This window comes from Triticum urartu, unplaced genomic scaffold (assembly GCF_003073215.2).
Source record: "Triticum urartu cultivar G1812 unplaced genomic scaffold, Tu2.1 TuUngrouped_contig_7697, whole genome shotgun sequence".
Lineage (NCBI taxonomy): Eukaryota > Viridiplantae > Streptophyta > Magnoliopsida > Poales > Poaceae > Triticum > Triticum urartu.
This window is the reverse complement of record NW_024118566.1, coordinates 1-11,907: the sequence shown is the minus strand read 5'-3', so window position 1 is coordinate 11,907 and position 11,907 is coordinate 1. Positions and strand designations below refer to the sequence as shown.

At 42.2% G+C, this 11,907-nt stretch overlaps 1 protein-coding gene across 2 annotated transcripts; it reads right to left on the bottom strand.

Annotated features, from left to right (window-relative positions):
* Positions 1–979: 979 nt before the first annotated feature.
* LOC125531638 (protein FAR1-RELATED SEQUENCE 5-like) lies at positions 980–6,467 on the bottom strand. Of its 2 annotated transcripts, XR_007293383.1 has the most exons (8): positions 6,183–6,464; positions 5,932–6,025; positions 4,895–5,106; positions 4,666–4,796; positions 4,257–4,464; positions 2,730–2,995; positions 2,125–2,598; positions 980–1,339 (listed from the first exon to the last, which is right to left on the bottom strand). XR_007293383.1 is itself a non-coding variant. In XM_048695965.1 (5 exons), exons 3-5 carry the CDS (start codon positions 4,971–4,973, stop codon positions 3,427–3,429), a joined length of 1,248 nt encoding a protein of 415 aa, XP_048551922.1. In that variant the 5' UTR covers positions 4,974–5,106; positions 5,932–6,025; positions 6,183–6,467; the 3' UTR covers positions 3,002–3,426. The 2 variants fall into 2 exon arrangements, 1 of the variants encoding a protein (XP_048551922.1); XM_048695965.1 differs by lacking the exons at positions 980–1,339; positions 2,125–2,598; positions 2,730–2,995 and having other exon boundaries at positions 3,002–4,464; positions 6,183–6,467.
* Positions 6,468–11,907: the final 5,440 nt, after the last annotated feature.

Genomic DNA, 11,907 nt, shown 5'->3' with positions numbered 1-11,907 from the left:
ATAACAACAAAATTGTGTTGAAAAAATATAATTGGAAATCCTCTGGTATTGAGCATACATGAGATTGATGCGTCTTCGGCCAACTTATATTACCTTCTCTTGAGAGAGAACGAATCAGAATTTAATATGGCACCTACATTTTGATTAATTGCATTTGTTATTGTATAATACGTACGACTTTAGTTAAAAAAACATCCACTCTGTTGTGTGCCTTGTGTGTGCGTAGCCGCGGAATTCGTGGGCGCCGTGCGCCAGAGGGACATTGTGTGGCTGGGAGCCCAAAGGAGACCTATCCGCCAGTGGCATAAAAAACAGAGAACGTGGAGATCAGTTTTACAATTTCCATAGTTGTTGACCTTTGTTGATGAACTATAGCTAATTGACAGTTTCTTGAGCGATCTGCTACAATAAAAAAGTGTAGTTCACTTTGAGTTCTTCTAGTTCCAAAAGAAACTATATCTACTTCTCAAAAATGTGCTCGGAAGCGAAATATGACTGCCACTCTACATGAGGCGGAGCAAGGATGAATACCAGTCACATCACTCAAGTCGCCATTGTTTCCTTAACCAAAGAAAACGCAGCTTCAAATGGGAGCAACTACAATAGAAAACAGCCTTGTGGTACAAAAATAGAAAAATCTGATCTGGACCGTCGGATCCAACATGGATGGCCCATATTCTAGTGGAGACATCCCAGACACTTAATGGACATTTTATGGAAAACCCCCTGATAATGTATGCATATAAAACATGACTTTTACAGTATGACCCCAACTTTCTCATATTCAATCGTTTTGTCCTCAGTAGATAAGACTAATTTTCAAATCCTCTCAACGTTGAGGCTCCGTCTCACTGATTACCCATTAAAATTGAACTTGTTGGCCCCTGAAAAAATTGTCAATATATATCACAATATTTGCATACAAATAAAATTGAAGTCATCTCATTCAAATATATGTCAAGCTGGACCATGCCACACATAAATCGGTAATCAAATGAACAGAAGTGACTCAAGTAGAAAAATCTATCATCCAAACACAATAGCTCTTATATGCACGAACACAGGAAGCGAAACAGGCAGAACTAATAAGTAGGAACATGCATACAACAGGTTAACAACTACAGTACCATATACAGAACTACATAATTCTCATCAATTCTCAGCGAGGACTGGTCCATGGTCTACAAGTCTGATACAAACTCAGTGCAAAGCACAGTGGATAGACCACTCAGTTATAGCGGGTTTGGCAGCAAGCAAGACTTGCTCTCTCGTCGTAATCTGGCAGCATGGACATGAGCATCTTCGGAGTTGGTACTTCTTGCTCATGGAGGTTGATGTGCTGGAAAGATGACACCAAACAAAATCTGAATCAGTTTGAGCACAAGACAGTCTCACACATCCATACTTAAAATATTTGATCAGGTATTATTTCCACAGGGGAGATGAAATCTCCTACAGCGTTTTCTCGAATACGTTAGTGGAAAGATGATTGTAATGCAATATAACCAGCTAAATCATTTGGGTATTGTTACTATCTAGAACAAACCTGTTCAAAAAAAATCTAGAACAAACATTATATGTATTTATGGGCGATTCATTTCTGTAAGGGTCAAAAGGGGAAAATACCCATATTTTCATATAATATTTCTTCATAAAACAGAGACCATGTAAACTGCTTCCTGAATTGGACATTGCCAACCATGACTACATGTTAACTAGCATGCAGCCACATTTCATTTTAGAATAATTTTGTGGTTGTTCAAGGTCTGGTTGTGTTGACTGCTCATAGAATTTAGGGCGGGGATCTCATATTGCAGGAAATTATGTGAGCCTAGAGCAAAATGGCAGTGAAACCATATACAACTAGAGATGTTCGATGAAGAGTGCTATGTTTGATGAGGTCCCATTTCACTCTTACTCCAATGTAGACAACAACATGATAGTTTCCTACATCTACATAACAAAGCATAAATAGTAAGGAGAAAGAAATGGGTTTGAATTTTTAAAATGGAGTCCTATGACTATTTTTTAGATGTGGATTAATAGTGTTAACAAATAATTTCATGTCATACATTATAGTAAGACAAAAAAGTGGTTCTCTTAGAAGAAAGAAGAATCACAAACCTCTACTCTTGTGTAATATTTTTCATAGAGCATGTCCTTGCATCATGGAATACCACTTTCTTACAAATGCTACATTTGCGTGCGACTTTTTGATGAATTCCTGGCCTTCTTTTCTTGTCACCAGATCCACCCCTCACACCATCCCTGTGCCCCTTTATTCTAGAGCATGTGCCCCTTGCATTGATATCAATAGGTGTGAGGATGGTGACATCCTTTGGAATGATGCTACCAATAAATGACTCCTCATTTTCTTGCGTATCGCATGGTACGACCGGTACTAGCTGCCTCAAACCCAACTCAGCCTTGCACAAGCTGGTGTGGAGAAATCCAACTCCTTCCATGGAGCACTTAGCAGTTCGTATGAGATCTTCTAGCTTATTCCTGACAGCAGATATCTTTCTTCTCACAGCCATGTCAACTGGGTCAATGAAATTCTCTTCAAGTACGTTTCCTTCCCCATCAAACATAATGTCCCTAGGAAAAAAATCACATCATGACATATGTCAAGGCAAATAAGCATTAACTCTTCTAAATCTAAATTGCAAGAACATATGTCAAGGCAAATAAGCATTATCTCTTCTAAATCTAAATTGCAAGAAATATACCTTTTGCAATTTTTCTCCCACCGCTTGAGAACATAAAGGCTAGGTAATTCATTTATTTTTGCACCCCTCAGTACTCGGATAATGTGGCGGCACACAATTCCTTTGGACTCGAAAAGCTTGCAAGAACACTTAGCAACCATGGTTGTTGTATCATAACACACTTCTCTAATCTTGTTGTATTGGTCGCTAACAGACATTACTTTAATACCCTCACCATTTGTTGTGTTTTGAACATCACAATCATTCCTTGCAGCAAGCACCTGAGCCTGAAACAATTCAAAAATCTCATGTGTGAATACCTCCCTACCTTGTTTCTCTATCTCCCATGATGTCAACAATTCACTTGTTGTGTACTTGCTTGTGTTATCGGCAATCAACTCATTCTGCCTCTGACATTTCAACACAGTGTCAAACCTTAGCCAAAACTCAACAAAAGTGAGCTTCCGACATATGAAACACTTAAAGAACGAATTTGCACTCTCTGAAATTGAAGTTGTCCTAAGAAGACCAGCTAAGGGAATATCCATGAAATATGCTGGTATCCATGTCGCACGAAGCTAAAACCTTTTGGCGAACCACTCATGGTCCTCCAACTTAAACTCTGTAATAAAAGACTTCCATCTATCCTCAAATTCAGTAGGTGTTTCAGAATTCCAGACACAATGTTTCAACCTACCATAGAAACCAAGGTCATTCCTCAATTCAGGACGGACCTTCCCAGGAACCTTTTCATAATGTGCCACATACACAATCGATGTTTGCTGTTCGGTAGAATTTCTGCAATAGCGTTCCTCATCCTAATACACTCATCAGTTATGATCACTGTAGGAGCAATCCCACCCATTGCTTTAAGAAATGCCTTGAACAAACAAACATAAGATTCTTTTGTCTCATGAAGTAGAAACCCCGCCCCAAAAAAGACACTTTGCATATGATGGTTTACTCCAGTGAAGGGTGCAAAGGTGTATTCATATTGGTTAGTGTTGTATGTTGAATCAAAAGAGAGCACATCATTGAAATGACCATAATTTTTCCTACTTGTCGCATCTGTCCAGAACAAATGGAGCAATGTACCAACCTCGTCAACTTCATACTCAAAGAAAAAAGCAGGATTGAGAGCCTTCAATCTACCAAGTTGGTCCACTAGCATTTGAGCATCACAATTTTTTATTTTATTCTTCAATACACCATAGTGATTTTCTAGGTCCTTTTGTGTGCAGCCAACATGGTCAAAACCCCCTGCACCAACATGCAGAAACCTATATGCTAAGGCGGTACCGATACTGGCTTTCTGGCAATCGTGGAGTGTTGACTTCACTCTCTCACTAACTTGTCGATTAGATCTAAGGGTGGCAATCGTGAAGTGTTGCTGGCTAGGTGGCACAAAAGGGTGATTGTGATATTCATTGAGTGAAGCTACCTTATATTTGCCATCACTTTCCCGGGTGACATAGATAAAAGCTTCACAACCACATCTAGTCAATTTCACCTTTCTCCTTTTCTTTGAAGGGTCAACAACAACCATACCTTTCTCAGGCCGAAAGCCTTCTTTTGCACACAAGAAGCGCTTCCATTGAAGCACATTATTGGTGACCTTTTGCTGACCAAGACGTACACCAAATCCAACATTGTGTGCATATGTCCTATAAAACTCCAGGACCGAGCCAATATCATCAAATAGCATCCCTACTTTAGGCTTCAATTCCTCGTGACATTGGGGTTTATACAAAGAACCCTACAACATAAATTGCATGTTTAGTACCAATGACCACGGTGATATCACATTGACTTGTACAAAGTAGATGCTATATTCACTTAAGAAATCGAATTTTGTATTGCAATAATTCATACATTTTGAAACAGATAAACTTAAAGTACTATTTGCCATACTCAAGGCCATTTTACAAGTATTGTAAGATGTGACAAACGTTGATACCTCTTGAGAGAAGGATTGTTTCTTCTTTGGTGTACTGGAATCATCAATGAGAAGCATTGGAGAATTAATCTCCCCAAATGAGGTAGCATCGCTGAAAACTTGATTTTCGGCACTGTTGACCGATTCCACAGCTGCAAATAATTTTTCGGCAAACAACATCAAAGAAGGGATTAACAGAATATTAGTTAGTGTCAACATATTATTTGCCTTTTGGACCATGTGTTCTCACCTGATAGAGTTGGCACACAATTTGCAATTATTGGAAATGTTGGCTCTTCTAAAGGTGACGTCGCACTACTTCCCTCCATTTCAGGTCGAGATGCACCGAAAGAACACTAGGGGCCAGCTTAGTAGTCGACGAGCACTACTTCCCTCTATCCATCATACCAAACCAGAAAATGTGTTCTACGCCAAAATCCAAATAGCTGATTGTTCAGTCACCTTGAATACAACAAAATGAGAAATCAGCCCAATTGCAAGATTGCAAAGTTAAGGTTGCACATTAAAGAGATTCACACAAGGAGACTTATTTTTACATGCAAGAAGGTAAAAAAAAGTTGCAGCTTTCTTTTACAATCAATGTGTTATTACAACTAAATGAGGAAGATCAATGAGCGAACACAATTGTTTCACAACAAGAAAACTAGCATGATTTTTGGTTTCATTGCCATCACTGGACAAATAGATAGTTAACTCTCAAAAACCAGTGAATGGTACATATTGCAAGTGTGTACAGAATTTTAGTCTTGTGCTGACAAGCACTTCACTTTCAAGTACTTTAACAGGTAGATGAGACTAGTTCGTTCTCATGTACAGTTCCAGCAAGTTAACAAGGTTTCACAGTACCAAATTGCTCGAAGATCTTATATGATGGAACAAGAAAAAGGGTAATCTGGCTGATTGTACGTAAAGAGTTTTCCTCTAGCTTTTGAAAGTACTTTTGTAGGGTTGGGCAAGTCCAGATGTATGATTTGAATTCTGTGAAAAATAGTCTGACTGAGAAAATGCAGATCAGTGCCATGAGTTCACATTGTTGGTTTACTGGTGCAGTGGTGCGGTGCTCTTGTTTTTAAGCAATGATCTTCAGCTACCTGGCTCGTTGTACATCTCACGTTTTTAAGCATTTCCTACACGTTTTACACTACATCAAAGACTAAATGATTGCCTAGAAAGGAACATGGATGCATCATCAAGCATCAATCATAACGATGCACTACTTTCCTAATTTCATCTAAGTTGACAGAAGTAATTCAGAGCATGGCAAACCTGCTTTCGTGAAGACTCAAGATTTCTTCTCTGCCGTCAGTAGATGTCGAAGCTAGGCACACAGGGGGAGGGGGAGCCTTGTGGAGTTGAGCTACTGGAAAAAACACATGGAGTTTAGTTTGTTGCAATGGCAATAATGCCTGCAAATCTATAGCGTTAGAGCAATATCAGCCATGGAATATACCACCTCCAGATCTTGTTGATTGTACTGGGGGTAAGACAAATGGTAAATTGGCGTTGGGGAATGGTACCTGGAGATTCAATCAGCCAACGTCGCGGCGCCGAACAGGAGAGGTCCGCCCGGGCAGTCCGACCGCCGGCGGCGAGACGACCAGGATTCCTCCTGTAGCCAAGGTCGCACAACTAGGTACAGCTTGGGGCAGAGATGGAAACCTTCCTCCAGCAGACAAACTAGCCCAGCTAGGTACAGGATCTACGCCGCCGTCGCCATTCGCAAGCCATTAGGGTTAGGGATTTGCTGGAGCTCACCCGCCGCGGCTCGATTTGGAAGAAGGACACGACCAGTCAAAAACATGCGGAGATTGGGAGTAAAATAACTAGAAATGAGGGGCTATTTTGTAAACAAGAGCGCACAGATCCCCCACTAGAATATGGGCCATCCATGTTGGATCCGACGGTCCAGGTCGACTTTTTCTATTTTTGTACCACAACGCTGTTTTCTATTCTAGTTGCTCCCGCTTCAAATGAGTATGGATCCCATTAGTGGCGACTCAGTAGTCACATGTGACATGCGCCAGCTTCTCCTATGCGTGCAACCCTTGCCAAATCGTACATGAACACTCCAAAGAAACTCACTCGCTTTTGGCAATGCAATTCAACTTTAAAATTGTAGGTGGACATGAACAAGCACGTTTTATGATTAAATGCAATGGAAAATCATCGCTTGGTCGTGACATTAAAATTTGTTTGGACATATAAACATGAAATAAAACACGAAATTCATTGACCATCACTTCACTAGTGGAACACGTTGGTTTTGGGACGCAAATGCATGCTATGGTTCATCCATTATACAGTGGTGCTCTTGCATAACCAAGCTCCGGGATCTCGCAGCTCATCACCGGGGGAAGATCCTAGCTCGGTCGAGTGTATTGCTGGATACGGACAAACAAGGGTACAAGTAAACTAACTAGAAAAAGCTACAAGAATTTAGAGATGGATTTTGTCACAAAATCATCTAATCACCTCTATCTTTGTAAGCAGTTCTGGGGCGACCAGCATAAAATGATTATCTGCCAGCCGTCCATATTTATAAGTCTTCATGTAGCGCCAATGATGGACTGTAATATCCATCTAGGTACCTATTGAGGCCGACTAGGGCAAGGAGGAAGGTGCTGGTGTTGATCGTGTGAGAGCGGAGATCATGTGGAGTCCAGTCTGAGTTTTTTGTATCTCATCCGTTTCATCCAAATTATAGGGGTGCATATATGGGTGTGAAGCTTATTGGAACATCTAAACTGCCATGGCTCTTGGTGAAGGTGTCATTATTGATGCCTCCAAATTCTGCTTCTCCCTAGTTCCCTTGTTTAGGTGCATGTGGACACGTTTGTCCTCTTGTATGGTGGTCATAACATGATGGGAGACATGCTCTTCCGCCGCCTTATATTACCTTCAATTGTGAGAGTTGTGTGTCACGCTTTAATTTACTACCTACTTTTTGATGCTCTACCTTTGTTGTTGCACTATATACAAATTTAGTTGTCACAATAAATTTATATTTCACTCACTCATACAAATAGTAGTTTACGACGGCCCATGTCATTACCTTCCTTGGGCAAGTTGCATGATAACCATCTTTAACCTGGTTTACAATTATACAATAAAATGAAAATGATATTATAGAAACATCAGTTTATCAGTCAACTGCATTTGTACATGATATTAGCTAGTTTACTAGACAGCGGGATCATGAGGTAATCATTTTTAGAGTGTATTCCATGCTTTAACCCCTGGTTTGCATTTATGACAATAATCGCCCCCATTTAATAAGAATTTCTCCCATTTAACCCAATTAGCAGGATTTTATCCACATTTTACCTCATTCAAGTTGTGGACCATTTTCACACCTTAGGACCACATCTAAAGTAGTTGTGATGTGGCACCTAGCTTACTAAGCCACACTCTGTCGTGATTAACGTGAAATGAGCATCCATAGTGGCACACAATGTATGCCTACAAGATCTAACTGCGATCATATGGTGTTGATTGATTAAGGGAAGATGGGAAGATTTTAAGTGGACGACTAACTATGATCATGTGGCTTCATGGATTCAAGGATATATTCTAGCTCTACCTTAGTATTTGTTGACGAACAGCGAAGAAGAGTCGGTTTTCTGGGATATTGAGACATTTGATTTTAAAGACCATTATGTTGTTATTTGGTCCTGCCCACACAAATGGTGTCGGTACAGGGTTATTGGTATCTATACACGTACCTAGTTTTTGCCATTTAATCTACATAACACATGATCGTTGCTGAACACAAGCAAGAATACACGAGGAAGAAACACAAATTGGAAAGAAATTAGCACATAGCTACACCATCACCGACTCCTATATCCGGCGGATGCTACAACAGTGAGCTCCCAAAGCCATGGTTGCGCCTAGTCTGAGCATAAAATGGTTGGCCCCTAACACGGGAACCACATGCATTGGCGCATTATCAAGGAAATGTGCGCTGAGCTGGAGGGCATGATACTCACAGTACCACATCGGTTTATAGCTGGAGCTAGATTTGGTGTAGTGTGTGGATGATGGTGTGGACGAGCCGGCATACACCGGTCGGCCAACAAAGCGTAGGAAGGTCACCATGAAGGTTTCTGACAAGAGTGCCCCATTTTCTTTAAACTACTCAACAAACACTTTCATTTTATTGTGGGGCCAGTCGTGACCTATTCGATGTGGCATGCCATGGGTGCCAATACGTGATCTGGAGTTATTGTGATGGGTCCAAAACTTATATATGGTAAAATGTAGATATATTTCAACTAAATGAGTGATCTGGTAGAATTCTTGTAAAATGAGGTAATAGCTTTCACATGGGCAATTAAGAAGTAAAAAGTGGAATTCATTCGTTATATTGGATAAACATACATAATAGATCACATCTTCTCAATTATGGAAAACTATGTAACTATGGTAAAATGTAAGTCGCCTGTAACATGCCCCAGCTGCTTCTACGCATGCAACTATGGCCGGATCGAATTCACCGTAGACATCAAGAAGAAGAAACATACATGGCAATGCAATTCAAATTTGAAAGCCACAGATGGCAACGACAAGCCCACCGCACAATTAAACACAAGAGAAAATCATCTCAATCATGATGTTGAATTTCTTTTGGTACATAGGAAAGGCGTCCAAGAAAAAGAACAAATGCATCATCATATCAGCGGAATGAATGTTAGAATTCATCCATCAACTGGTGGTGCTTTTGTGTAGCCAAGCTCTGAGATCTTCTAACTTGTCACTGGGGTCACCTTCTGGTGTGACCCGAGTGTATTGCTGGACAAACGAAAAAAGAAACGTGAAAACATTTCAAAATGTAGTGTGGTAATTTAAAGATGGATTTCACAATGAAATTAACAAATCACATCCATCTTTGTAAGCAATTCAGCAGCTGTTGGTGCGGAGACAAGTACGAGTGTACAATCTGGGTTGATGAAGCACTCTCTGGCGCCTGTGCCACACAATGCAAGCAGAGGATCATGCCAACGAAGGCCGAGCTCTAGTGAGCTTGTTTTTTAATTTTATTTTTTCGGAGCGTGAAAAATACCAAATTTATTTGTGAACACACATACACATGTGTGCTACGTATGTGCAAAATTTCACGGCACTACACTCTTCATGTGGCGTACAGAAAAAAACACAAATACGCATTCTTAAACTGGCCTTTTATTTTTGTTATTGGGCCAGAAATTGACTTTTTTGTACAGCATAAATCACAACATTTTTCGACAAAATTCAACACGCTGCTGCGGAATACATATATGTAGTCATTGAATTTTTTTCAGATTTTTTTGAAACATTTAAATATGCTTTTTGGTATTTTCAAAATACCGAGCTCACTGGAGCTCGGCCTCCACAAACCCGCACTCAGGCCATAGGACCATATAATAATTTCTGAAATCTCTAAAGGCCCATGTGGAAAAATGACTAGATGGTGTGAGAAGTTTAGTCCCAAACCGTTAGTGGGGCGAAGAGTTGGACCTCCTAGGGATTCACTTCCACATGCTATTGGAGTTTGAGAAAAGAAGTGGTTCCCGTGCACTCCTCCTCTGCCGCCCACCTCGTCCTGATGCGCTCCTCCTCGGACCTATGTCACTCATGTATTTGCCCTTAATGTTTGTCGGTCTGGAATAGGGTCTCTGACAAACGAGCCACGATTTGAGACATTGGATCGTGGGTTGTTGCCGACTAAGACATGGTTCTAGTTCAAATCATTCCACCCGGCCAGACCTATATATGTGAGGTGTCGGCTAACCCTGACCGCCACGAAGACCAGATCACATCTGCTCCACGTGCACCCGCCCACTGTCGTTCCTTTTGCTGTTGCTGCTGACGATCTCATCCTATCCACCACGTTCACAGTTGAGGGAGAGCAGACCTCCGAAACCTCGTCTCTCGAGATCTTGTAAGAGAGAGGGGCGATTAGGTTTTGGGGGAGCGTCTCCTACGTGACTGCTCGCCTCCATTCATCCGCATCCACTATGTCGTCTACATCTGCGTCGATTTCATCATCACCATGTCCACCGAAGACGAGAGACTTGCTGCTGAGAAGGCTTCTACTGACAAGAAGACGGTCGAGAAGGCTGCCGCCGCCACCACTGCTACTGCCAACTGGCCTATTGGAGGGTATAACACATTTACCCTGCTCCTATTTATTTCCATGTGTGCAGTACTAGCGATTTGCATAGATATTTCTATTATCTGTCTAGTACATGATAATATTATCAAGTATCAGTATCTACTTAGTATTATTTACGTCATGCTCATGATTTTTCCTGGATTAAATTAATCAAAAATTACTAATATACTCAACAAAAGTAACCATCCACATTTAGTATTCCTGGATTAAATTAATCAAAAATTTCAGGTATACTCAACAAAAGTAACCATCCACATTTAGTATCCCATCCTATATGATATGATTTTTGTTAGCGAAGGGAACCTCGGTTCATTTGGGTTTGGCGTATGTTGGAACCACTAGTCCCTGGCCGCACTCCTCCTAGCTCTCTCTCTGTTGCCGTGGCTAGCCCTAGCTCTCCCTCTAACCTCTCTCTCTGTCTCACCTTGCCCTAGACCGAAACGAAACGAGGAAGGACAAGGAGCAAGAAGGAGGAGGACACGTTGGAGTTCCGGCGCACAAACGCCCGCCACACGAACGGCCTGGTTTTTCCCTCGAGCAACAAACTCGAGCTCTCTCCACTGCCTTACAACAAACACCACACGGGTTTTTATACCCTGGAGCACGCTGGGCACGACCCACACGTCTCCACTCCCTTGGATCCTCGTTCTGGCCCGCTCTGATCGCGGCCACCTCGCGCATCCGCGCGCCTAGCTCGCGGCGAGCCCTCAACAGAACGACCCAGCGACCTGGTCCTGCTCGCCAACGGCTTCCTCCTCGTACGGCGCAACGCGTACACACCGCGCCCGCACCCTAGACCTACTCACGCATGCACACACGCACGCATACGTCGCGGACCTGGCACGCCCGACGCGTCCAGTGTGCGCCCATACACGCACCGGCCGTGTCAAGCTCGCAGCCGCGACTTATTACACCCAACACTGGCGCCCTAAGCCGCGGCTCAGAGCAGCCCGGCGTCCTCGACATCGCCGTCCGTCAACAATGCCCACTCCGCCGCCGGCGCCTTCTTCCACTGCGGGCACTCGCGTTTGAAGTGCCCGCGTTCACCGCACTTGTAGCAGCGGCCGCGCCGGTTCCCGCCGAAACCC

What these genes read in the sequence shown, in the direction of transcription:
- LOC125531638 (XM_048695965.1), bottom strand. Translation starts at nt 4,973, where the DNA reads ATGGAGGGAAGTAGTGCGACGTCACCTTTAGAAGAGCCAACATTTCCA. An exon ending in TTGTGTGCCAACTCTATCAG is followed by an intron (nt 4,797 to 4,894) that starts GTGAGAACACAT and finishes AATTATTTGCAG; the next exon opens with CTGTGGAATCGGTCAACAGT. An exon ending in AACAATCCTTCTCTCAAGAG is followed by an intron (nt 4,465 to 4,665) that starts GTATCAACGTTT and finishes TTTATGTTGTAG; the next exon opens with GGTTCTTTGTATAAACCCCA.